The sequence below is a fragment of the Amphiprion ocellaris genome, chromosome 1, assembly GCF_022539595.1.
Source record: "Amphiprion ocellaris isolate individual 3 ecotype Okinawa chromosome 1, ASM2253959v1, whole genome shotgun sequence".
In the NCBI taxonomy this organism is placed as follows: domain Eukaryota; kingdom Metazoa; phylum Chordata; class Actinopteri; family Pomacentridae; genus Amphiprion; species Amphiprion ocellaris.
In genome coordinates this window covers 15,957,074-15,985,053 of record NC_072766.1, presented here as the reverse complement: position 1 = coordinate 15,985,053, position 27,980 = coordinate 15,957,074, and the positions used below count along the sequence as shown (strand labels likewise).

General features: G+C 39.3%; 2 protein-coding genes across 3 annotated transcripts; one reads left to right on the top strand and one right to left on the bottom strand.

Moving 5' to 3' along the window:
• Window positions 1–1,036: 1,036 nt before the first annotated feature.
• Window positions 1,037–13,730, bottom strand: LOC111576205 (globoside alpha-1,3-N-acetylgalactosaminyltransferase 1-like). 2 transcript variants are annotated; one of them, XM_023281776.3, is made up of 12 exons: window positions 13,480–13,730; window positions 11,214–11,255; window positions 10,890–11,012; window positions 9,170–9,202; window positions 6,232–6,366; window positions 5,967–6,075; window positions 5,122–5,235; window positions 4,792–4,908; window positions 4,458–4,591; window positions 4,166–4,243; window positions 3,784–3,955; window positions 1,037–1,359 (listed from the first exon to the last, which is right to left on the bottom strand). In XM_023281776.3, exons 1-11 carry the CDS (start codon window positions 13,542–13,544, stop codon window positions 3,808–3,810), a joined length of 1,098 nt encoding a protein of 365 aa, XP_023137544.2. In that variant the 5' UTR covers window positions 13,545–13,730; the 3' UTR covers window positions 1,037–1,359; window positions 3,784–3,807. The 2 variants fall into 2 exon arrangements, with proteins under 2 accessions (XP_023137544.2, XP_054865014.1); XM_055009039.1 differs by lacking the exon at window positions 3,784–3,955.
• Window positions 13,731–17,291: 3,561 nt separating this feature from the next.
• ddx21 (DEAD (Asp-Glu-Ala-Asp) box helicase 21) lies at window positions 17,292–27,700 on the top strand (the record flags this gene model as incomplete). Its single annotated transcript, XM_023281768.3, has 16 exons — window positions 17,292–17,528; window positions 18,646–18,882; window positions 19,075–19,215; window positions 19,943–20,018; window positions 20,486–20,664; window positions 20,797–20,914; window positions 22,195–22,380; window positions 22,559–22,704; window positions 23,041–23,190; window positions 23,457–23,618; window positions 23,897–24,016; window positions 24,828–24,901; window positions 25,146–25,305; window positions 25,579–25,713; window positions 26,301–26,345; window positions 26,528–27,700. Coding segments are annotated over 16 exons (2,415 nt in total), but the record flags the coding sequence as incomplete, so codon positions are not given.
• Window positions 27,701–27,980: the final 280 nt, after the last annotated feature.

The window sequence follows — 27,980 nt, the reverse complement described above, 5'->3', positions numbered from 1 at the left end:
CACTACAACTCTGGGAGCTGTCACCTCCAGAAGTTCTCCGATGATACAGCCATTGTTGGGTGCGTATCTGAAGGGGACGAGCGGGAGTACAGGATGGTCATCTCTGACTTTGTGGACTGGTGTGAGCGAAACCATCTGCAGCTCAACGCCAGTAAGACGAAGGAGATGATCGTGGACTTCCGCAGGAGGAGGACACCCCGGACTGCACCGGTGAACATCCAGGGTTTGGACATTGACATGGTGGACACATACAAATACCTGGGTGTTCACCTCAACAACAAACTGGACTGGACACACAATACAGAGGTCCTGTACAAGAAGGGCCAAAGTCGTCTCCACCTGCTGAGGAGACTGAGGTCCTTTGGAGTGTGCAGGACTCTGCTCAGGACATTTTATGACTCTGTGGTAGCGTCTGCTATTTTCTATGCAGTGGTCTGCTGGGGAGCAGGGAGCACTGAAAGGGACAGAAAGAGACTAAACAGACTGGTCAGGAGGGCCGGTTCTGTCCTGGACTGTTCCCTGGACTCCATAGAGGAGGTGGGTGAGAGGAGGATGTTGTCAAAGCTCACATCCATCATGGACAATCCCTCTCACCCACTGCATGACACTGTGGGGTCTTTAAGCAGCTCCTTCAGCAGCAGACTGAGACATCCACCCTGCAAGAAAGAGCGCTATCACAGGTCCTTCATCCCATCTGCTATAAGACTTTACAACATCAGCATCACTGGCTGATGTTAACATAAACTGGACTATATCATTACCACCCCAAACCATAACAATTTGCACAGACATTCTTGCACTGCACATCTTTGCACTTTTAAACTTTATTTTTATTTTTATTTTTTCTGTTAAAAATTTTGCCACCCTTGTATATATTGTAAATAAAACTGCTGTAACAATTTAAATTTCCCCTGGAGTGGGGAGAAATAAAGAACTTTATCTATCTTATCTTAATGTGACAACCAAAGTGAAAATGTTGTGAATGTGAGGATGCTTATGTGTCTTTGAGGCAGGGAGGGGATTTTTTATTTTTATAAATTTTTATTTAAAAAAAAAAAAAAAAAAAAGGTTTTTCCAACATCTTGGAATTCAGGCGATTACGCTTTTTTGATGCGAGTTCTCCAGCTTTAGAGAACACCCGTTCACAAGGCACAGATGAGGCTCGTGTGCACAAAAACTGTAGGGACAGCTGGAAGAGGTTTGGGAAGGTGTTCTTTTGATCGTGCCAACAGGTCAAAGGATCCTGGGATCTTGGGATGTTGCTCTCTGCCAGGTATCTCTGAACCTCAATGACAGAGTCAGCCATGACATTAGTGGTCTGCCTGACAACTTCATTGTCCAGGTGCTGTCACGGGTTATCTAAAAAACAACAAATTGGCATTTTAATGAACGAGTGCAACTAACTACATCTGTAGTTACGCTACATATATATTATTTTGGTGCCCCGTGTGAGGCAATTTCTTTGAGTACATTGTCAACAGGACCCACATCAATGATTTGTGTGAGCTCATACTGTATTTGATTGATGGTATTGTGTCTAATTCTAAAGTGTGTTTACTGAAGAGGTCAGAGATCTCGATCTCACTCTCATATTGGTCAGGACTTAGGTGGCAGAAGACCAAGTAATCTTCATGGAAGATGGCCCCTTCTGGCACACTGACCCATAAAGTTTGACTGGGTAGTTCAGTGCGAGAGGAGGTGTCGCTTCGGTCATAAGCCAGAGTAGCAGTCTTTGCCGGAGAATAAACTGGCCAGTGACTTCCTGCCATTTCTGCTTGTGTCTCAGTACCCTGGCATCAGGGCATCACGGTCGTAGGGCATTGTGATTTTCTGGTCATGGGTTTCAGATCACAAATACCGCCTGGGTTTACTGGGGCACAAGTAGTGGATATCTTTTGTCAGAGGACACATATGTAGGTTAGGGGCTACATAGAGTCCCTGATTGCTATCATCTATATCTATCTGAACACTGTAACTGATTTCACATGAGTAATACGATATTGATATTGATATTAATATTATTTATTGTGCAATTAATGCATGAGTTGTGCTTGACCTTTTAAGGGAGAGATTAACCCCAGGTTATAAAGGGCTAAATATATGTTGGCCACAGACAGGACAACCTGGAAAGCTACAGCTCCTTACATGTAATGTAGTTTGTCTTCTGTCTCAAACAATGAACACACGATTTCACAAACTTGGTGACGCCGACATGATTTGAGAAGAAGTAGTATCGATTTGACAGACGGCGAGTCCTTTTGGATCCCCTCTCCTTTGGTTGGCTCCTCAAAATCCCCTCAACACTCACAGAAGCCGGAAACAGCGAGGTAAGCAGAAACCTGTTGCTTAAACCTAGATTCTGAAAAGTTAAACTAAATTTAGTCTGTGAGTGAGGAGGTGGTAAGAGAAACTGACTGCAAAATTTTAAACCCATGTTTCATGAGATAATGCAATGTTTTGAATGATGACGGCTCAGTTCAATTCAATTGCATATCAGGGTCTCAAAATAAAAATTGTTTCACAGGCCTTTAAGAGTTTTAAAGAGTTTAAAATATTTTTTTACAGAGTTAAAAATTAAAGAGTAAAAGCGTTAAAGAGTAAAAGAGTTCAAAGTTTTTAAAGAGTTAAAAGAGAAATGAAAGTAAAAAGCGTTTTAAGAGTAATTGAGTAATTTGCGGTTGAGTGTCCTTCAGGTTGTAGCTCAGAAAAGCTACAATATTGCACCCTGGCCAGGTGAAAAATATACATGCTGAACAGAACGCTGAGTGGCAAATTCCTGAAAAGTCTTGATTTGGCAAAGTCCTTCAGCACATACATTTTAGATTATATAGGATAAGGGTGCTGATTGTAAAATTGTGTCTTCGGAGAATCAAGTATTAAGCCGAAAACTGTAGCCATAAGGATTAGTAGGAGGTAATACTGATAAGCTGGAGTTAACTGTTGATGGGTTCAAGTTCTTAGATTTTGGCCCTTTGATCAGAACCATTTGTGTGTCTATGCAGACTGGTGATTAGTGTTCTGATGCTGGGTCCGAAACAGTGGTCATCACACTGACACTGAGTTGTGTTTGTCCAGACCAGATGGTTCTTAGGTTTTATTATTTTAATTATTTTAAATAAACGTATTGATGGCTTGATACTGATTTACATATTACATTATTGTGTCAATTCTAAAGAGTTATGTTGATCTGAATGAATTGAACTGGGTCAGACAGAGGGTAATTGCAGCACTTTTCCCTCATACATACCAACAGTCATTGCTGGCACTGTTCTTCTAGTGGTCATTCCACTCACACCGAGTTGTTTTTTCTTGGTGCTTGTTCAAATTAGTTGGAATTGTATTGACAATTGAGCTGGAGTGACCACATAAAATAAATAAATAAATATGTTAAAATGTCCCTTGTGCACTTTTTCCAGACATGACTACCTCTTTTTGAGGTGTGCAGTTAATATCCAATCTGAATAAAAGTGAGTAATACTGAGAAGGGTGAAACTGAGGAGTGATCTTTTACCTCCCACCCCCGTTAAATCATTAACCCAATGAGGTTTGAGGCTGGCATCTACCATCCAAACAGAATTACTCATTTTTACATGGCCATGCTTTAAAACAAGCACATGTAGTCTATTTTGGTTTAAAATTTTAGTTTTTAGTGAATGCTGGTCACAAACTTAATTGTAAATGTCTGCAGAGAACAGTTCTATACCTTTCAGTAAGAAAAATGCACAATCTAGAAAGCAATCCACATAATTAGTATAGATTTTATTATTACTAAAAAGGTTTTACTTCTTTAATATCATTGATGTGACATCATTGTCCACCATTGGGTCGCACTTCAGCATAGTCCTTCACCAACTGAGAGATCCTGATGAGCTTAATGTCTGATCCAGGTGCATCATAGTCTGACCACAGGTATTCTGGAGACAGCACCTTAGCTGGTTTGTTGTACAGAAAGTACCTGCACAACAGAGAGATAAGCAGATATGTGCATTCTGACTGTGATTTGCTGGAGATAAAGTGTCAGTTGTTTTGTCAGACAAGATCAGAAACTGCAGGTTGGATTCTGGTTGAACATGACCTTTAAAAAAAAAAAAAAAAAAAAAAAAAAAAAAAAAAAGAGAACATTACCAAAAACGGCAAAATAAGGAAATGAATTGTAACTCTGTACTTGTTCAGGTGACTCTCTTCCTGCCACACTGCTTCAATGTTGTTCTTTGCATCTTCCTCTGACTGCTCATAACAGTATCTGGCAAGATAAGACATGCAGTAGAACTGAGACAAGGCACTATGCGAAAAGACATTTTTAAAAGGGAAAAAGGACAATAGCAGTGACTAGGGTTTTTAAAAATACACAGTATCTAAATGCCTGTGGTATGGCCATCTTTCACTTTTCACTGTATTTTGTGTTAACATCAGAAAGAGCATGAAAATAACCTAGAAGATCACATGATTCTGCTTACTTGACGAGCCTGTACATGTCCTCCAGGTATCCACCCCACACAGCTGCAGTGTAGTAGTAGTCTCCTTCACCAGCAGGAATATAGGCTTTGGACTCAGGACGACGCTCATATGGAAACCCATCCCTGTTTATATTCTGAGAAAATACAGAAAATAAAATAATCATTTCTAAAATGAGCAGAGAGTTTAGCTGACACTTGTGCTGGCAGAAAGTATTGTAGTTGATAAGAAAATGAGGCAATATAATGAAAAAATACACACCAGATTACACTATTATTAAGATTAAAAAAAAGGTTCATAAACTTGAGATGAATGTGATGCAGGAAAGAGTGAAACCTTGTAGAAGCCACGGTGAAGGACAGCAGACATCTGACTGAGACTCTCTGCTCCAAAACGGTTGTGGAAGACGCTGTCGATGTCCATCATGAAAAGATAATCGGCCTCATTACGGATCTGAAAACATGACAGATGTGTTGTAAGTTTAATACATGATGAAGACATAATATTTCAGAGAAGTGGTTGATGGAACTCATTCTTGGTAGTAATCGTGCATGCAGACTACAGTGCTTGATGCTTTACAATCCTCACTGCTCAGTTTTAACCAGATGTTTGAAGCATTTGCTTTTGTTGTTCTGTGTGGACCATTTCATGTGTTTCACTCCTCACTTGTTTGTCAATCGTGACGGTTGCCCATTTCATCTTGCTGAGTACTACGTCCTGCCAGCGTTTGGCACTAGGGACGGGGAGAATTGTAATCTTCCGGCCTTCACTCAGTGTAACCTGAACAGTCAAATAAAAATAAGACATTTACATTGCAAACGTCATCAAGAAACATTCAACGACGGTAAGAAGGACAAAATGATTGAGGTCATCAGAAAAGAGTGATTCAATGTCTTTTGAAATAAATTTGAAGTCCAGAATTCCTCAGCTGTCATTTAATCCCTGAAGCACTTAATGCATGTGGGAAAGTTCAGTCTGTGCTGTTGAATAGCATTATTTCAGACACAAAACAGCTGTCTGGAATGTGACCCATAGATGCAGGGAATAAAAATTCATTGCAGTTTGCACTGTTTCCGTTTATTTCTTCCGGAGTTTCTCTGTAAAGTTCTTTCTCAATTTCATAATGGGCGTTTTCTGTCATCTCCCAGGGGCAGTTGAGAGATACTGAACAGTACAGAGGTGTGACCAAGTAATTTAATAATACTGTTTTAGGTGTTCCATTACTTTTAAAACTAACCTCCCTGTTGCCACTTCGATGTCTCAACTAGCTCGTACTGTTAAATAAATGGAAGCAACTTTGGACAACAATCTGCTTCCACACACTAATGGACAGTGGAGCACTGAAAGTAATGTAACGATGGAGCTAGACTGACCAACCTTCCTGAAACAATGAAAGACACAACTTTAGAAGAACTGCTGTACAAACAGACCAGAAAGACTGAATTTGTGGTTAGTCTTGTTAAATGGTCCTATGTTGAGCTGTATTTTAAACTTATCAACAAACAACTTACGTTGGGAACATCCTGTTCATTGTCTGTGAAGATATAGTACGTGACCCTTAAACCAACAAGAAAGTACTTTTCACCCGATTCAAGGAAACCCTTCAGGAAACGAGTGTATCTGGTCGGATGGAAAGAAACAAGGCAGAAAGTTTATCAGCTAGTATGAAAGACAAAATATGTAATAATACACAGAGAAGTCATGCCAAGCATTTTACAGTGGGTGAGATGAAACCTCATCCCAACAACATCCTGTGAGAATATCCTATGTACCTACTTGCCAACAGCAAGAACCACCACAGCAACTCTTGGGTTCATCCTGCTATAAATGTCATCAATCACCACTGGATCAAAGGTTCCCTCCCAAACCAGAGGAGCATTCCAGTTTGTCACAGAGTTCACATCAGTGCGTCTGAGGAAAACAAAGAAATTCAAAATAGAGCTTACAGCATTCAAACTGTATGTATAGATACATTTATGACAGCTTTTGTTTAGCTATGATCATACAATCCAGTTTACAGAGGCAGGAGCTCAATATACCGTCATTGTCATAGATTGGCCTCCAAAACAATAGAAAAAAAATTGCATGTAGATGTACAGTGATTATTAGTACAATTAGGGTAGTTTCTGAGATTTTGTATTCTGTAACAATTTGTTTAATTTTCCTTCTAATTCTTCAGCTTCCAACAATTCTCTTAACATTAACCACAATAATGCAAAAAAAAAAGAAATTGAACACAAAGCTGATTACAGTAACAGAGCATCCAATTTTACAATACGTTTGTTTTTGTAAAGGGTAAAAGAATGATGGAAGTTGTAGTTAACAATTTTATTGTCAGATTTTACCACTGTAATTCCTGAACCTGTATGCGATGCCATGCCTACTTTCTACTACATTCAGCCCATGTGAACTTTTTCCTTCATCAAATGTCTTTTCAGTGTTGGTTTTGGATTATTTTATGTACTCATTACATTCAAAGTAAGGATAAGGATAAACTTTATTGATCCCACAGTGGGGAAAGTTCACTGTAACTGCAGCTCCAAAAGAAAAGTACAAAAGTATAAAGGCAGTCACTTGATGGTTCCTGTCCCTTCAAGTGTACCAGTTCTCCATCCACTACTGGCTAAGGAAGCAGAACATGGTGGCTGACATTTTGTCTCACAATGTGGTTGGCATGTGAGGGAGCTGGGAAGCATCCCCCTCACTAAGGTGAAAAAACAGCACAAGTGCATATGGACAGTTGGATAACAAACTGATACAGCAAGTTTATTTATTGTTTTGTTTTGTGGTGAAAAGACCCTTGTTATCTGCTCTCTCTTTGAGATCCACTTCAGGGGGAGTGTTTTCATGGAGTGTACATGTCAGGATGTGGCCACAGGATGCCAGTAGTAGTCACTTACCTGGTTAGACTGAATTGAGGGATCAGAAAGGAGAGGGGAGGGGTTACATGGGGGGGTTTGCTGAGTTTGATCTTTGTTCCTTTAGCTTATTATGTGTTCTTTCATTTGTTTCAGACTGTAGTCATTTGCAATGTGTATTTGATTTATTTAAGTACACATGATGTTAAATCATATAAATGTGTGTTAAATAGAAGTGTGGGCAGATCACAGTAGTGTCACTGTGGTGGGAGGAGACTGTATAAAGGCCAGGTGAGCGATCAGTGCAGTGTGTGAGAAGGAGGGGGTCAGGCTGAAGCTCTCGCTCTGCTCTGCTGCTAAAATCTGCCACAATCCACTGTACCTGGGTGACTCCTTTGTCCTGCTGTTTTCTTTTGGTGAGCTGTGTATTTTTTTGTATGTGAAAATAAGTAAAATCTGCAGCTCTGGAAGAAAAACTCATTGCTGGTTGGCTGCTCTTTATGGTTTCATCATGCTTTTCCCTTTGATACTGTTTGGTTCATCCACTTTGTAGAGATTTACTACCATCACAACCCTACAGTGATCAATGATTATTTCATTTTGTAGCCCTGCTACAGCGCTAACCTTTGTAATTGACATCGGTTCAGTATGTTCCTGCCTGCAGTCTGATCATCAGGTGTGTCTCAGTTTGACTTCTCCTTCTCTTCCTCCTCTTTCCTCAGGTGTGGTTGAGGAATGCATAACGGTTAAACGGCTTGTTTTAGACATTTAGACGTGTTTGCAGTTTAGGTATGTTAGTCTGACAAGTTGTTCTTGTTCTGTTAGGTCTACATTTTAGTTGCTCAGGGTGTGTTCTTAAATAACTTCACACTTGATAACTAAAGTTGTGTGGATAAATGACAATCCCCAAATGTCAACAAAGACAGGTTTGTTTAAAATGAAGATCTGCTATGTTGTGTTTCTTTCAGCTAGTCACAGTTGTCGTAGGTGGCTGGGTATGTGGCTTCAATGTTTCCTCAAGATCATGACAAGTGGAATTGTTTGGTTGGAACACGATCACTGTGATTAAAATGAATAATCCACCAAAAAAAATAAATAAAATAGCAGGGCCTCATCTCCAGTTCTATGGGTACAGATTTAGGTTGAACATTGGGTGGCTCTGGTCTGGAGTTCAGAGATTTTGTCTTTTGCACTTCAGTGAATCTGGCACCAATTTGTCTGTATGTGCCTCATCATATCATTATGTCTTTGAGTAATAGTTTTTCAAATAAAAGTAAAGTTCTCCTTTCAGGTATTGCTGGGGACAAACACACACTTGTTCATACTGAACAATCTTTGCATCCCTCCCTCCCTGAAATCTACACCTATGCACATTACAAGCTTCATTTTAAAACACCTGCAGTGTTTGCATCTGGACTGCAAACCTAACCCTTAGATGTAAATTCTTTGCTAGAACAATTTTTGAGCTGCAAAAATGGAATACTTTATCAATGATATCAAAAAATGTAGTTTCATCTTCATTAGGTGTTTAAGTATTTAGCAGAGTAATATCTGACTACAAGGAACTATTAATAAAAATGTGTCTACATATATTGTTTAAAATTAGGTTTCATGTTAAACAGCATGGCACCACAACAAAATGTTCACTCATCACTTGAGTTTCTCCTCAGAATTTTAGTATCTTTCATCTCAGTATTTTAGTTTATGGCCAATCAAAGATGTGCTTTTCCTTTAAAACTGTCACAAGAGCACCATCAAGAGGTGTTCTAAACCACAAGATTGTATTTAAATCTTGTAATTGTGACGAGGTAAGAGTCACTATTGCACAGTGGATATGAGTGTTTTTAACAGCTTACCCTGTCAGTGTGCTTGGCTGAGGATAAGATAGTCTGGAAAAGAAGAGCAAGGATCAGATTATTCAAAAGAGGAGATTCATAGGAGGTTGCATACAGGACAAATGCAGTACACAAAGAGAACAGTAAGAAAACATTTCCTCATTCATTCAGGCCTTGTCCACACATAGCAGGGTATTTGTAAAACCGAATATCCTGCCCCCTCCATCTAGAAAAAAACTTAAGTACACATCACCTCGTTTTTAGAAAAAAACTTCATCCACACCTAACCGCATAAGTGCGTTTTCAAGCACTTTCATAAGCATGCCGGACCTTTAGGTTGCAGTAGTTCCCCAAATTCCAGCAAGGTGGTGGAGAATAACCGTCCTTAACATCGTCCTTCGCCTTTGTTGTTGAATGTGGAGCAGTATCTGGGCTTGTAGAAACAAGCAAGTAAAAAGCGCCTGTACAAGAAACAGCGCCCAACTGTATGGAGGACAGTCAGAAAAGTGTGTCTGGCCCTGAAACGGCTTTTACCATCTTTGTTGTTTTCCCTGGACATAAACCTGTCAGAGCCACCAAGGAGGAGTTCCACAGGATTGCAGGTGAATGATGCAGAGATCTGTTAAATTAATTGTAAATCATATTCTGTTAATGACATTGTGCTGCAACCTCAGACTGGGATTAGTAATTTTAATTTCTTTCAGGATTTCCCAGGGAGTGTTTTTATATTTCATCTTAAGCTGCTGCCACATGCGCTTTCCCCCGCGGAATTGCACCTAAATGAAATAACTTAATAGGCTACTATTCAGAAAGTTTCCCCATGTAATATTATTGTGATTGCAAAGGACTACATTTAAACTTATCTACTGACCCGGGCAGCAATGTTCTCCCACGCCGTCTCCCTCTCTTTTGCAGCTACAGCGGTGTTGCACTTCTATCTAAAAACGTGTTGAAACTAGCCATATGAGCACATTAAGATTTCCAGTTCAAGTGGGATGAAAAACGCAGCCCTCCGCTTCCCCGTTGCCATGGTGACATGTCGAATCGTGGCTCCATTGATGCTGGCTTTTTATAGTTGTAGTGCACGCGCTTAACTCCGGGTGAAACTACTCCGAGTTGATTCAACCAACTCAAATCAGCTGTTCTGGAACCGAAAACTCAGAGTTTTCTGTCTCAGAATAGATCAACTCAGAGTTCAGGGTTACACTCAGAGTTTGTTGAACCTGCTTTGTGAAACGGACCCCAGGTCTTTCCGTCAATGGAGTTTTTCTGATGGCACGGGCATTTTCCAAGATCATGATGCCAGGATTCATCGATGTCGCATTGACAATAAGTGGATCAGGGAGCATTAGACATCATTTTCACACATGGACTGGCCTCCACAGAGTCCAGGCCTCAGCTACTTTGAGAATCTTTGGGATGTGCTGGAGAAGACTTTGCACAGCATCCAACTCTCCCATCATCAATACAAGACCTTGGTAGAAAATGAATCCAACTCAGGACAGAAATAAATGCTGTGACATTGCAGAAGCTTATCAAAATGATGCCACAGTGAATGTGTGCCATACTCCAAGCTAAAGGCAGTCCAACAAAATATTAGTGCACTTTTTTTTTTGGACAGGCAGTGAATTTCACAACAGGCTGAAGATGTGAACTATGTTAATCTTCTAAAATATGAAAGGACAGCTCTCTTTCAACCAGCTGTTCCTCTCTGTTGGTCAAAGGAAAAGTGGATGCTCACCCAGCTTTCATTATTAGGTTTCCACTCCTCCTGCTGTCATCAAGCGGGCAATGTTTCGTCTCTACACGCTTTTCTGCTTCATCCACAACTGACTCAGGGTTTTCATGACACGGCTGGCAGAAACTTAAAGGGGAAACACACAATATATGTTTTAGTATGTGACTAAATTAATAGAATGGACTTTTTTTTTTTTAATTTAAAAGTCCTGGAATGGTTGGGTAGTAACAAGATACAGAATACTTTAAATTTAGTTTGACATTAACTTGTAGGTGTTTGTTTTATTAAATTCTAACTCTTTGCTGTAGAAACCTCGGCTGTACTTACGTGAATGGTATGGTGATATTTTCAAGGTAGGTATAGATGGCCCTGCAAAAACACACAGACAGTTTCACAGTTCACCACATACACATTTATGCTGCAAAGTGTTATAAGCATACTTAAATGTAAGGATAATGTTTTATTGTATTTTTGGTGAGCAAAGCATTTGGCACTTGTTTTTTACTACATGGAAATTAAGACCCTGATTTATTTTTTATTGACATTAATTTAAGCTCAGTTTATACTGTGTTAGAGACAAGAAACATACCAAAAGACGTCCATCTTTAGAATTTAGAGTTACCGGGTGTCCTAATATGTTTGTCTTTGTGTGTCTGATGTTCAGTGCTGACAGATAATGTGTACTGGGATTGGAACCATCAGCAGAGATGGATTAGAGCGCTGAGACTAAAACGTCAAGTGCCTCTGCTCAGTTTCCATGAAGTTTAATGTTTGTGAAAAGTTTAATATTTACCAAACGTGATAGTGAAGCTATCATTGTTTTCACCTTGTGAGTCTGTGTTTGTGCGTCACATGGCAAACTGTTTTCCTGGAGACGGTTATTGTCATGAGAACAGCAACAAAGGTCATTTTAACTAGTTTTTCCTGTTGTGTCCTACACAGTAGGCAATGATTCAGAGTACTGATTTGTTCCTGTACCATACTTAACTACAAAATTACACAATTTTTAACAATCATGTTGTCTTAACATCTTGAACAATCCCCTTGTCCTCAGGGTTAAAAAAAAAAAAAAAAAGCGCCTCCACTGAACCTCTAAAATAGAGCAGCTTAATTGAATTTTCAACCAATAATCTATTTCACATGAAGAATCAACCCTTCAGGCATTGCACACTTTGTGAATGTCTGGGTTTTTCCCTCGTCAGAGGTCATAAAGACAGTATTTAGTCAGTGGACACCACTCATTTTTAGTACATCACACATTATGACTATTTTCTTTACTAAAGCAGAGGTTTATTATCACTATTATTGTTGCTGAAGGTACTGCATAGGTGTAAATATTATTTGTTTAGCAAGAGATAGTACTTGTGTATCCTAAGAAAGCACCAGAAATGTGCAGAAAGTAGCTTGAAATGCATTCTTGAAGGGAATCAAAAGTGTACTGTATACTGTAATATGGAATGAAAAGCTACCAAACTCAACTACAAAATACTAGTCTTCTTTCATCTTTTTAACCATTTCTCCCACCCACAAGATGCATAACCTCCAACAATAATAAGAATAAAATTAAATAATAGATGCAAAACAAAAATATGAAGAACATATTAAACTCTAATTAGCATGTAGGACAGTATGCAAGTGTCTGTGCATGGACTTTACAAATGTATTTGTCACATGTGCAGCACACAGCATTTATTTTACAGTCCTTCTTGTTACTCTTGGATGTCTGAGAAAATGTGATCTATAACCTGCTGGGTACTGAAAACTGCACTCACATATCTTAAGAACTGATGATACAGCCATACTTTCACTGCTTACAGACAGTAACTCTGTCCAGGACTATCACAACAGCATTTCCCATTTCACTCAGTGGTGTAAGGATAAGCATCTCCATCTCAATGTTAAGAAGACACAGGAACTGATCATTGCTCCCCCCCCCCTTAATCTGGTGCTGCCTTTGTCATTTTACATCGCTCCAAACCAAATCCACTGGCTCAAAGATGCACCAAATGTCCTTTGGCGTCGACGCCATCCGCATCAATACTTTACACCCTCAGAAATATTACAGTTTATTCCTGTTTAACAGACAGACTGACAGAGAGGAGGTGGGAGTCCCCAGACTGTCACTAAAGAGACTTCTGCTCATGTCCTGTGTTGGATAGTTATTTATTCACAGAGATTTTGTGACTCAAGTCTATGTACTCACTATTCACTGTTTAGTTCAGTTTTGGCTACTTGGTTACATTTAGCTTTAACATATATTCTTTCACTGAATAAATCACAGGTTGAAAGAAAAGGAGCAACAGTAACAACACCAGCAGAGAACATTTTAGCTGCTTCATGCTGCGCTGTGCGTAAAAGGTGCCAGAACCAAGTTGCCTAACATGAGAAAAACAGGACTCACCAAACACACGCTTCTGTTAACCTGTTACTGCCTTCCTAATTAATCCTACAGTAAGTTAGTCTCTATTTATCTAGCTACATAATGTTTTCTGTTTAACAATTCTAGCTTTTATTCCCTGGAATAATAAGTTTTAGTGCGATCAAGATGGGCAACAAGTAAAGAAAAAAAACAACAACAACAAAAAAAACTTACCCAGAAAGGATGAGAAGAAACACAAAGCTGACCAAAATGTGAGCCTTGGAAATGTTGAGCAACATATCCACTCCTTTTTAAATTAAATTCAGTCTAATCAAACAATATATTCCAGAACTAGAGGAGCACAAACACAAACTAACAGAAGCTGAACGCAGTTAAGCTCACTGGCTGGAGGCTCGTTTTTAACACAGCTGACATAATTAGTGCATTTAGCTCCAACTGTCTGCTGAGAGAGACACACAGGTTCTACTGATAAGTGAAAAAAAGGAAGGATCTGACAGGTAAGAGGGAGGGAACTTTAACCATCTCCTGATTCGCCAAGAGGAAGCTATGTGTAAAGGCAGGTAAGTTTAGGTCGAAATATCAGTTCTTTGAACAAAACAAAGAGGAAAGAATGAGAGAGAGCTACAGGGCCCTCTTTAAGTTGGTGTCAATGCAAGCAATGCCACTAATGATAATAATAATAATAATAATAATAGTGATAGGAAGGTCTGTTCAAAGAAATGATCAACAAATCTTTTGCTACGTTTTTGCAACTTGTTTTTTAAGCGAAGGCCAGAAACCAGAAGTTAAAATCCACACAGTTTAGTAGCAGTGAACACAGACTGCAGTCATTTGCTCTGGAATATGTTAATAGAACAACTATTCATAATTTCTTTAAGCTAACAAACCACAATGTTCTATATGTTGTATTGCTCTGTGGTCTTTATTCCCCTTTTTGGCATCAATTTATGATGCAAACGTCTTTGTGTAAAGGGAAACACAAAATCCAGGTACCACGTGATTAAATCATATAATACAAAATAAAACAGTAGGACTCAGAGACACTGTTATATTTAACAGCTGTGGTGGATTCAAATGCAGAACACAGTCAGTTGCACAGCTTCAGAAGCATTACTACAAAACAGTCTTTGTGATGAAAGTGTGAACTAGGGGAGGAAACTGGAGGTGGAGCCATGTAAGAATGAAAACCACTCTGAAGAGCTCTGGAAACAACTGGTACAAACCGCTTTTGACACGTCTTATGTGCACTTATCTTCTGTAACTTAAATTGTATATACCTTTTGATTTTTAGCTACAGTAAAAACATACCCTGATCATCTAGATTTTTAATCAATTGAAGATCACGTCTAAAAGCTTATTATACTGTGTTCTCATTTCTACATGGCTGCTTGCCAGTCTGCCTGCATAAGAAAATGATAGGAGGGACTGACCAGAAAATTGATCTATCCCACAGGGATTTGCTTGAGAAAACAAAGAAAGAAATAAAGAAGAAATTGTGCCACCCAAATTTAAGTAGCCTACTGGTATCAGCCTGGCCGTCCCTTTAAAAACTGCCTGGCTTTGCTGCTGGAAGGGATCCACAGATGTGGAGGCTGATGCTGGTGAATACCAGATCCCTCATGGACTCGTTTTTTCTCCCCCAGATTCCTGCCTTTCCCTGCTTTGTCTTCAGCCTACTGTTTCCCAAGCCTGCTCTCCCCCTTGGTATTCAGTTTCCCATTGTGTGAGTACCCTGTTGAGTTAGTGTTGTTAGTTACTATGTTTTGATTCTTTGGTTGTTTGCAATTTTGAGTTTAGTTGGGAATGTTGTAGGTTTTTGTAGTGTTGTTTATCTTTGAGTTGAGTCTGGTTTAGTTTTCCCCCCTCTTTTCAGTTTCCCTTGTTCTGTACTGGTTTTAGTTCTTGTCTTATTAAATAAAGCCCTTTTCTACATCCCACCTGTCTGCTAAATTCTGTGTCTGCGCCTGGGTTCCCTGACTCCCACGCCACAGGACATCCTGGTACTTTTGGCTTACTGTGGATGTGTTGGCACACACTAAATGTTTTTTTTTCTTTGATGCGATGATGCGATGATATCATTCATTTTTCCATTGTTTGTGTGCTAGGAGAGCAGAAAGGTGTTCAATTTGGTGCAAATCCTTCCAGATTATGAACCCACAGCTGCTTCCATCATCAAGAACTTTACAAAGATTCACCCCTAAAATTTTGTCTCATCACAGATTCTGTTAACTGTCAGTGTTTCTGTAATTCAAGTTGTGCTTCTTGAAGTACAACTGGTTTCTCAGGTATGTAGCCACTCCTTGAGAACGCAAACAAAGACAAGTGGATATTGACAAATGGTGAGTGATAAGTGGAAGTCAGCTCATCTATGAATATGGAATTGAGAACTGACAGTCACTAAAGGGCACCAGATATTCTGGTCCAGCATGAGACCAATTAAGCCAGTTACCACAGGAACAGTTACAAACTGTGTTGCAACTTTTTAATAAGGTATAAACAAAAGAAAACCAGTCTTTTCAGTGGGAGATGGCATGTATTGCACTATTTTCTGAATCAGAAAAAAAAACACAGCAAATGCAGAACACCGCAGAATAACAGCACTAATCTCTCCCTTGAATAAATAGATGGAAAACATGTTGACTGTTAGGGAATTCTGCGATGTCAAAAGAGGAATCAGGAGGCAATCTCAGGGACACTCTGGAGACTCAGATGGCTTATGTTGAGAATAAGGTTTACTGAATTCAGGAGAAATGATACAGCGAGTAACACAGTGACGTGAGCACTGGCAGCATCAGTTCTGAGGAGTCTCTCTGGTCTTGGGCATATATACTGTTTGGAAGGCGTTCCATGTTTATGTTATACTCTAAATGTGGAGGCAGGACTGTTAGTTCAGGATCCATCTGAACAGGAACACAGCAATATAACCTTGTTGTTCTGACATCATCAGCCAGATAGTTGGTCTTTTATCCCTATGTTATGTTTACCAGGCATCTGTCTGTCTCAGGGTCATATTAGGGGACAGAGAGAGCATACGCAAGTTTGTATCCTCTATCTAGGAGAACCATGAGTCAAGGGTGACCATTTGGGATGACTCAGCATTTAGGCTGTCATAAACTAGAACCACCTCAGTCATGAGAAAGTGAGTAATTTTTCCTTCACATTGACAGGTTGTCTTTTTTCAAGTAAGTTATGAAAATGAAGAGTCTTATTGTAAGGGGAGATATGACCATAGTTTTCTTAGACATTAAGAGAGCTTATGACTCCATGTGGAGAGAAGATCTTTTAGCTACATAGGACAAGCTAGGAATAGGTTTGCAATCTGATTTACTCGATTGCAAAGGAACGTGGGAGAAATGAGGAGTGCAGGTACGAGCAGGAGAGATTAAATACTAATAACAAGACAAGTACATACTAGTGAACTAACACTGTTCAAACATAATGCAGGCAGGTGCGACTGCTGTGGGAAAGAAAAAACAATAGAACAATCCAGTTCAAAATATGAGGCTGCGTGACCTGATGATCGACATTCCCTTTCAAAGGTTAAGGGATAGCATGGTACATCTTCTTGTCTTGGAAACCATTTATCCCCAACCTCTCTCTCTTTCTCTCTCCCTCTGTCTCTCTCCGTCTGTCTGTCTGTCTTTTTTTTTTTTAGGTTTTATTGATATTAACATTACTTTTCCTACTTTCATCTTCATGGTTATAGTTATTTCTATTATTACTTTTCTTTGCTACAGCATTTTGTAAATACTACTGGTATAATTAATTACTACAACTGACAGTTATTACAGCTCCCAGGAATGATGTTGTTGTCACATAAATAATTATTTTTAAAAGAAATATGAGTCAGGAAGAAGGCATGTGATCCAAAACCTTAAAGGGATACTGGTAAAATTTGATTAAATGCACACTATCTAATCATATTTCAGCATCTTGGACGAACTTATTTATGTTTTTTTTTTTTAATTAAAGAATCATGTAAATACTGATTCTCCCTCCTCACCAGTTGGTGGCGATGATGTGCTTATTCGTTGGTAGCTCACCGCCAATTATCCCCAAAGAAGACGAAGCGCCTGGCTCGTGAACACGCTGCACGCTCCCTGGCGCGTTCTTTTCTAGCCGCGTGCCCGTGGGTTTGCCTGTGTGTCTACGCTGAGGGACTCCAACCGGGAAGAGAAATGCCGTCAAAAGTCATCTTTGAAACCGAGGAACAAGTAATGGAAGACAACATGGATACTGCCGCCGAGGGTAAACTCCTGAAGGTGAGTAAAACGGATTGTGTCGCCGTGGAAACACTAAAAAATCCGTTTTTCTGCCCCGGCTGCTCCCCGTTTTTAACATGTGGCTGGAAGTGCTAACTCAAAACCTCGGCTAACCGGACAGCTAACATTACTACACTGTTAGGAAAACGACAATGTGAAACTAATTCAATATTAGCTTTTGTAGCGAATTTGGCAATGAATTGTTAACTTCACATCGTCAAAAACAGTGTTATTATGTTCCACTGCTAAGGTAGTGTTAGCATTCATTGTCAACGTCGGCATGTGGTTTAGCTAACATACAGTACAAGATCACATGGTGAGGCCATGTGCTGCTGAGCTGATCTGTACACTACATGGATTCTTTGGTTGTTAACACGGAGACCCTGAGCAGACTGATCACGTTTCTATAAATCTGCGCTGTGGGCGCGAACTGATGACGTCTGTTTCAGCTGAGCTCGTCAGCTGTTAGCCAGGTGTACAAACAGGACATTTAATTCTAGCTGCCGCTAACTGTTTGTGTCGAATTATTGTTTGATTGTTTAAAAGTTTTTGTCAAAAAAATAAATCATCCCAAATTCATCGTCACTCAGGTGTAACTACATTTGGGATGTTTTTATCAGATTTTCGAGGTCACGAGTACACGTTTTCAATGGACGCAAAGTTGTGCAAAATGGCCTTTTCATTTGCAAAGCCAAAATAAGTTAAATAGCAAATAGGGTTGAATAGATGATAACCCAAATATTTGTTTATTATATTTAGCCTTCTTGGATAACTAATTCTCTTTATTAGTCGATCAAAAGAAGAACATGACAGGGAACCAGTTTTCTAATTTTTGACCTGATTAACATAATCATTTATAAGAGAGAGAATGCAGTTTGATATTAACTGTGTAGAACTGTTTAAATGGAAAATTAAGCTGTCTGTAGTTGGGTGCTTTTTAATTGTGGAAAACATACTAATTGATATATTTATTTAATACCTGAACTTTCTTCTTATTATTGTTGACTTTTAAATGAGATGAGTTGATGGCATACACAAAGTTAGTCAATGCTCAATGCTCCAGAGTATTTGGTTTGTCTAAGTGTTTTGCCCTTTTGGTGTCTTTAAAAATACCAAGAACAAGACCAAGGAGGACAAGAAGCTGAAGAAGAAGAAACAGCAGCAGCAGCAGTTGGAGGAGCAGGAGGACCCAGACTGTGGCCCTCCGGCACCAAAGAAGAAAAAGAAAAAAGACAAGCTGGCAGCGGACCAAGTGAACGGCCATATCGATGAGGCCACAGACGTGAATGGTAACAGTAATGGTGTCGAAACACCAAAGAAGAAGAGTAAGAAGAACACAGAAGGAGAGAAAGAGGTCAGTGCTTTGTTGTTTGTGTGACTGTCAAACTATTAATGGGCATTGTGATGTTTTGTCATTAATGTTCAAGGCTGGTTGTGGGCCTATTTAGTAAACAGATTAATGTTTATTCACTGCAAATGCCCTGGTAGACAGTGTCATACCCTGTCCCTTGTATAACACACTATCCACTTTTCTCTCGGGGTTTAGAAGACCAAGAAGAAGGAAAAGAAAGCAATTGCAGAAGCAGCAACCAATGGACATTCCACCCCAAACACCCCAGTTCAGACTCCCATCCAGACACCGTCCCAGTCAAGTGATGACTCAGCCAGTGACAGCGAAAAAGAGAAAGTAAGATTTGGAGAGGAACTGTACAGTTTTTAGCTTTTCCCAGCTTCGTCACTAGAACTTTAGTTACGAGTTTTCCTGGTTATCTGAGCATTGCATCAGTTAGAGATCCGCAGTCGTGGTTAGTATCTTTGAAGTTTAGATTCTGTTTGATAGTTCAAAGCTGGAGTAGATATACACACCCTGGCAGTGATTGATTTATGGGAGGTGAAATGGGGAAAAACTTGGTGTTCAGAGAAAGGAGTGTAGTGTCAAACGAGAAGTAGTGTTTGTGTAGTTACTTTCACTGCCAGAAGAGGGAGACACTGCACCACACGGTTCAGCACTGCAAGTCTTCCTCAATCCTTTTTTCTAGACATTACATTTTGCTTGTGGCATTTGTGCATTTTATCACATATTACAAAATGGCCAGTCTGTTATAGTTTTTTGTGTTTATCATGATCTGTATTAGTCTTGTAACATTTTGTAGAAAGTAAAACAGTAGATGCACGCAACAGCAAAGGCTAGCTTGTAATTAAGGAGCATCACACAAGTTTGTGGTAATAGTTTTGTCTTAATTGACAACTACAAAATAATTGAAAATAAACAAATCTTACAGCCCAGAAGCAGTTCAGTTTCATTTTAAATTATTCTTGACTTTGTGATGCAGGTCTCAATATTTAGCTTTTTTAGTAGATGCTCAAAGTTAGCTGTTGACACACATTTAGACTGACTCTGTTTCTTTGTTTAGGAGGAGACACCGGAGCAGAGAGAAGGGGCATTCTCCAACTTTAGAATCTCCCAAGTCACTATTGATAAGCTAAAAGGTAAACATAATGTTTACATTTTTCTTTTTTCATCACAGCTCGAGTCCAGAGTTGTTACTGATGTATGTTCAGAATCTGACAGTTCTCACAGTTTTCTGGATTTGGGTAATTTTGTTGTGAATTAATATAGATATTTTGGAAAAGCTGCACAGACTGTGATTTAATAAGGTTCTCGAAAACATATATTTCTGAATACTGACTGACCCTTTGTGTGAGGCTGCATGAGCAATTTGTAACGAACATTTGAAGTTGAAATTTGATGCTCACTGTCATGGACCGAAAGAAATGCAATAATTCTTGTTTGAATGGCTGTTTTTGTTCTGGAGATGTAATCCTCAGTGGGCTTTGGGGTTGCTGAGGTGAATTGGGGTGTTCTAAATAACAAATTGCCATTGATTCGCTGACTTTTCCCTGTGCCTCTGTTTCCCACTTTGTTATTTTCTGTCGCCCTGCTATCACTTTCTCAGCTCGGGGAGTCTCTTACCTGTTTGACATTCAGGTCAAGACATTTAATCCTGTGTATGATGGAGAGGATGTAATTGCCCAGGCCAGAACCGGAACAGGAAAGACTTTCTCCTTTGCTATCCCTTTGGTGGAGAAGCTCCAGAAGGAGTCAGCAGAGAAGACAAGAGGCCGACCTCCCAAGGTAAGCACCTGCACACATTCACAGCAGTCACTGAAAGCTAGCACTAACTCAGAGTTCCCAGTGTCAGTTACATATGAGTTTTACTTACTCTGAGTATGCTTGTGTATTAATTTTTTTTCTGGCTATGTGTAGGTCCTGGTGTTGGCTCCAACCAGAGAGTTAGCTATCCAGGTCGCTAAGGACTTCAAAGACGTCTCCAAGAGGTTGTCTATTGCCTGTTTCTATGGAGGCAGCTCGTACAATCCACAGAGTAAGTCTGATGCAAAAACACACTTTTTCCTTTAATAGAAGTAGTTTGGAAATACATAAAAATACTGGGCCTTTTTATGTTGATTTCCAGATGTATTTTTTATTTTGGACAAAATAAGGTTTCAGAACAACCTTGTTTATCTTACACTGGTCCTTTTTTGCAGACTTTTGGTTTTAGCTATTCAGCTCAAGAGGTTATGAACAAACAATAGCAGACAGATTCCACGTTTTTTCCGCACTGTCATTGCTTTATAACGTCAGTGTCTTAATTATTGTAGCTGAATCTGCTCGTAAATATGTGCATGAACAACTACAGACACTCATTTAACAACCTCAGGCTGCGATAAGCAATTTTGTATCCATTCATTAGAAATTTTGGCACTTTGTTTACACTGAGTGCTACTTTTTGTTATTGAGATTTTGCTTTTTTGGTTTAGCATTTAAGCCTCTGAACCCCCAAACAAACAGGTGAGTGTGAAAGGCATATAAACAGCCAAAATTACACCTTGCATAAAAGTCAGAAACTGTAAAAATAGGAACAACTATTAGACTTCCAACTCTCCAACAGTTCTTGAACTTATCACATGTGATTTCTTTGGTGTTGTCAGGAAAATAAACCAAGTCTGAGCTGAAAATCGTGATATTTCATTAAAATTACATTATTCTCCTTGTCGCATTTGAAAATTTTGTGTGCACTTAACAGATTTTGTTAAAAACAAGAAAGAATCTTAGTTCCTTGGTGAAACATGAGTGACTTGGCTGCAACCAGCAGTCACATTACAAAAATCCACTGGCGTTTTGCTGAACTGCAGGTTGTGTTTACACAGGGATAATCTGACACAATTCTGGATACATGTAAGTAAAGGAAAACATCTGTATTATGTAGAGCCACCATTTCTGCCTGTAATGGTAACGTCTGGGGCACATGGAACAATGTTGTACTTCTTAATTGTTGTTTTTCTTCATTTTTGTGAAATAGTCAAAGAAATTCAACTTTTTAAAATGATTCATGGTATCTAGGACGACACATATTTCTCTCTACATCTAGTCGTAGTTACACTGTTTCCATAGAGATGCTGGACTTTGCATTGTGGTGAAAAATGAACCCACAGTGAAAAGAAAATGTGAATGGAGCAGAAACCCACCTGCTTGAAGTAAATCTGGTTGGGGTTCAGAGGGTTAAATTCAACATAGTTAACAGGACCTTACATTCTTCCCTTCCCATTTGCTTTCGCTTAATGTACTAATATTAACTCTCTTTACTCGTCTTTTCCTGTCTAGTCGATGCCATCCGCAATGGTATTGATATTTTGGTTGGAACCCCTGGTCGCATCAAAGACCACATCCAGAACAATAAGCTCAACCTCACTAAACTGAAACACGTCGTTCTGGATGAAGTAGACCAGATGCTGGACATGGGATTTGCAGAGCAGGTCGAGGAGATTTTGGGTTCATCATATAAGAAAGGTAAAGTAAATCTGTGTGTGTGGAATGTGTTGTTCTTTCGTATGATGTGTGTGTGTTCATTTTTCTATGAATGTACAAGGCAAAATGTTCGGATCTTAGTTTGTTTATCATATACAGTTGATGAGGAATTGTTTTAGTGTTTGTTTAATAAAAATTGTGTGTTTGTGTACCCTTCTAGACTGTGACACCAACCCACAGACTCTTCTGTTCTCGGCCACCTGCCCCCCTTGGGTGTATGATGTGGCCAAGAAATACATGAGACCAGCGTGCAAACATGTTGACCTGATTGGCAAGAAAACGCAGAAAGCTGCAACAACTGTGGAAGTAAGTGTGTGTGTGTGTTTGTATAGCTAGAGGTGTAGGGTGTGTGATGGGTGAAATTTAATAAGCATTACAGCAATCTCTCAAAGTTGCCTGCCGGGTCAGTAAAAGTAGCAGAGACTGTAAAATAAGCTCACATATATCTCTATCAGAAAAGCCCAGCAAGTTCATTTGCAGTAAAAATTGCTGTATTTATCATCATCCACACCAGTGGAATTGTAATGAAGTAAAAGTTAAAGTCTGCCAGCTGGATTAATGAAAATGTCTCTCTTCTCACTCCCTGGTTTCCCCCCTCTCTGTGTTTATCTTTTGTTTCTCTCTCCATCTGATCCCGTGTAGCACCTGGCCATAGCGTGTCACTGGTCACAGCGTGCGGCGGTGATCGGCGATGTGATCCAGGTCTACAGTGGCAGCCATGGAAGAACCATCATCTTCTGTGAGACAAAAAAAGAAGCCAATGAACTTTCCATGAATACATCCATCAAACAGGTAGATACATAAATGCATAATGCATATTTAACAGTCTACAAATAGCCACTTCATGCACGGACAATGTGTTACGTCTTTAATTTCTACAGTCATCATCTGGTATTTTTTTATATCACATAACTTCATAACAAGAATCATTTTGAAAGTTCTGGGAGTGGTGACAGATTCATTTTTCAATCAGTGGCTGCCTTGCCACTAAAATATTATATTTTCTGCTTTTTATTCTCGAGTGTCATTTGTCATTCATTTTGTTTGGCTGCTTTTAGAGTACCCAGTCCCTCCATGGCGATATTCCACAGAAACAGAGAGAGATGACACTAAAGGGCTTCAGGAATGGACTCTTTGAGGTTCTCGTTGCCACAAATGTTGCAGCTCGTGGATTAGACATCCCTGAAGTCGACTTGGTTGTCCAGTGTTCTCCACCCAAGGTATGATGTGTTGCAGCAAAATGTTAAAATTTAGGGTGCAGATTCCATTCACATTAGACAGTTTATCTACAATTTAGCTTTCGTGTGCTTCAGTTGGAACTGAATTACACGTGAAAGCAGTTGCAGTACACTTATGTGTACTGGCTGAGTGATAAAAATGAAGAATTCCCTCTTAGAAGATCAATGCTAACTACACACTTTGTTAACAGCAATGTTGCATAAATTGTAAAACAAAGGCCACTTTCTCTGAAAAATTTTCTGTCTCTGTTTGCTGTCAGGATGTGGAGTCATATATCCATCGTTCAGGACGTACAGGCCGAGCAGGCAGGACTGGAATCTGCATCTGCTTCTACCAAAGGAAAGAAGAGGACCAGCTGCGCTATGTAGAAAACAAAGCAGTAAGTGCCTCTTTAAATTTAGATGAAGCGTTAAAGACAAGCACAGTGCAGTGTAGTGTTCATTTTGGCGCCTGATATTGATTTAGTTTTAGTCTTTTGATGATGTGTGTATATGTTTTGTCATGTTTGAGTCATTGGATGTTTATTGTAAATGTTTTAAACTCGGTGTTCTTTCTCCCTGTTGTGCTCACCTCTTACTACCTCAGCTACTTGTTTTGTTTTACTACTCATTCAGTAATTAATTCACTCACATGTTCACTAAAATTCTATTTACTGTGAGTTTAGCTTGAAACAAGACACAAAATGGTTGTAAAACAGTAATTCAATTAACCAAGAGTATTTGTTTCGTGAAAATCTAACAGATGATGTTTAGGGAGAAGTTCTCACAACAACATAAAAGTTAACCAACTCAAAGTAATGTTAGCATTTCAACCACATCACCTGGTTGCATTAGCGGTTTTAGGTCATCATTAGCTTATCTTTTTTTTTTTTTTTTTTTTTTTTTAAAAAGGGTTAATTTTCTGCCTTGTGAAACACTTGAAAAACTTGGATTTTGAAAAGTGCTCCATATACAAAAATGATTACTGTTTTTTGGTGATGCAGACAGAAAGAAGAGTATTTTATTGGAGAGGCTAGAGGTATAGTAAAGCGCATAGAAAACAAGTATTTTTTCTTGTAGTTCAAAATGGTGTATAAAATTAAAAATGTATTGCTTAAGAAACGGCTAACTTTCTGTACAAACTGTATGACTCCACGTGACATATTAATATTAATTACCACACTAAATACATTTTATTTTGTATTGTTCCAGTGCATCACATTCAGGCGTGTTGGTGTTCCCACTGCAAATGATATCATCAAGTCATCAAGCAAAGATGCTGTCAAGTAAGTGATTGTCGAGAGTGAGAGCAAGAGAGCCATACAGATTTGGTTTTGGGACTAAATTCTACTGTAATTGATCGGACTCAACAGTTAGTAAAGAATGACGGCTATGATTTTTACTCAGGCAACTTGATGGTCTGGTGGTTATGTAGACTTTCAACAGTGGTTCCACAAAGCCTTAATCATGATATGGTTCCATCTGAAAAGTATTTCCTGTTGGCAAGTGTTTTTTTTTTTTCCTGTCCAGGTTTCTGGACTCCGTTCCAGTCGCAGCTATTGAGTATTTCAGAGAATCAGCTGAAAAGCTGATCGAGGCGAGAGGAGCGGTTGATGCACTAGCTGCTGCCCTGGCCCACATTTCTGGAGCCACAAGTCTAGAGCAGAGGTCACTGCTCAACTCTGACGCTGTAAGTTACATATGTACAAATACAGTTTAGCAATAAGTCTGATCTCACTACTATATAACAGCAGGCACTATTCTCCCTCTTTATGCAGCCTTTCAAGCAAGATAAGTTTGTATGTGGTCATGTACATGCTAAAGTCCCTGGATACACACATGCTGACCTGATGAGCTGCCCCTGCCTCCCTTTGGCTTATACTCCATCTGGATTCTGTTGCAAATTTGTTGTGCCTGTAGGTGATGTATAACTGTAACATACTGTTTCTGTTTGTTTTTGCAGGGGTTCACCACGATGCAATTGGTGTGTTCCCAGGAGATGCACGGTCTGGGTTACGCTTGGAAGAGCATCCGCGAACAGCTAGGAGAAGAAATCGAGAACCACATTCACAGAATGACCTTCCTCAAAGGCAAAACAGTATGTACAAACACAAACGTGTGTGAGGCATTGCTGCTGTGTACTTGCAACCTTGTGAAATATCCCATGTTTTCAATTCTAGATTGTATTGAATTTAATGCTCCAAATGTACCACATTTGTATAATTCATCTGACTGAATACTGACAGTTTTATAGAAAAGGAAGTTATGTGTGGGTGTGTATACAGACTTGACGGGAGATGTTGGGATGTAGTTTGTAAAGAATTGGGCCCAACTGAAATCCCTCTTATTAGATTTGACTTCAAATCATAGTTTCTTCCCAAAAAAACACCCCAGAGTACCACATAAATGATAACAACTGAATAGGCAAATGGAAATAGAAACGGGAAACCCAATGGTAAATCAAAATTCAAATTGAGGAAAAAAAAGCTTGTGAAATGTCTTTTGCAAATATATTTTTAAGTTTATATGTGAATTGAGCCACTCCAGTCACACAGTCAGCACAGAACTAATTATCTACAGCAAGTAAACAGAAAAACATCTGTTTGCATAAAGTGAATGTGTGAAACTTTTTACAACAGTGAGACAAAAACATTCACCATCTCACCCTTATTGTGTTTGTAACAGGGAGTTTGTTTTGATGTCCCAGCTGATAAAGTCAAGGAGTTTCAGGTGAGAACAACAGCAAAACCCTAATGTGCTCAAAATGTGTAATGGACTGTTTATAATATCTTCATGATTAAAAGAGTGACAACAATCTGAAATGTAAATATTGTGACGATGTTTTATGTAGAAGTTGACTGACTGTTGTAGTCTTGTTAAAATCCTTCTCATCCCACCTGCTCCTTCAACAGGACAACTGGAAGGATGGTCGCCGTTGGCAACTGACTGTAGCCACAGAGCTCCCAGAGCTGGAGGAGAAGCAGTTCAGTAACCGCGGTGACAGAGGCTTCGGTAACCGTGGTGACAGAGGAGGGTTCAGAGGTGGAAGGGGACGAAGCTTTAGGGGAAATGGTGGCCGTGGCAACGGGTTCCGGAGCGGTGGCTATGGCAACAACAGAGGAGGACACAAACGCAGCTTCAGCCAAGCTTTTGATTCCTGAAGCACCAACCTGTGGACTGATGAGACTGACTGTCACTCACCTGGACTGGCAGCGGTTTTTGTTGGCCGTCAGTGAGAGCGGCCAGTGTGCGGCTTGTGAAAATCTCCATCGCCATACAAGCTGAATTGTAAATTAATACACAATTCGTTCAACTACACATTGTCATTTATAAACAACTCTTTATTTGAAGAGTGTGGTTAATTTTCAAGTAGCCATTAAAAATGGTCTAAGATAGATATTTCTGTTAAAGGTATATTAATGACAACTGGTAGCCATTTTGTAATGCCTGACATGTACTTCTTTAAGTGACACATTACCTGAAACTCTTGGAATGACTAGATGGATTTTCACTGTACAGCATAAATGACTACATATTTCAGCTGCCACATGTTGAATGGCATAAAATCAGAAACATTGGCTGCTAAACCTAAAAGAAAAACTTTGCATGATGAAATGAAATGACATGAAATGGGAGTTGGAATGAATCATCCAATGAGTTTTAGGTAAGGTGTTTTTTTTTTTTTTTTTTTTTAGTACTGGGTGTTTGGGGAACAGTTACAGCAATCAGACTTGGGCAGTTGTCCTACACAGAAGACACACTTCTGACTTAACAGTTTGTAAACCTGACAATTGTTGCAAGATTACACTGCCTCTTTTGTAATACCGTGAAGGTGCGCTATACTGCAGACACTGTGTCATGTAGGAGACACTTTGTTTCTGCTCTGCACCTGCAGGGATGAGGGATAATAAAAGAGTGTTAACCTTTACAGTTATGCTCATGTCAGATTGCTGCATTACCCACTTCTGAAACCTCTCCCCAAAAATATATTGGATGATTGCTTTGCAATTGCCTCTATTTAATGACTGTGTCTACTGCTTCCATTCATTTGAATGAAATTATTCATTAAAAAAGGTCAACAAAAATTGTGGTTATTCCTTGTCAAGGGGTGTAAAGTAAGCGTTCATTCTTGCACAATTACTTCAAGACATATGTTCCAGTCTTGCTTCTGAATTCTGTTATGATGATACAGTCCTAAGTGCACAGATAGATTATGTAATCTACAGTGTTTTATGTTGAAGTGCAGCACTTTAGAAATAAACTATTGCACAGACCACACATTTAAGGCTTTTGGAACAATAATTGAAATACCCATCTGAAAACTCTCTTAGTGAAGCTAATACACTAAAGCCTCCACACTCATTC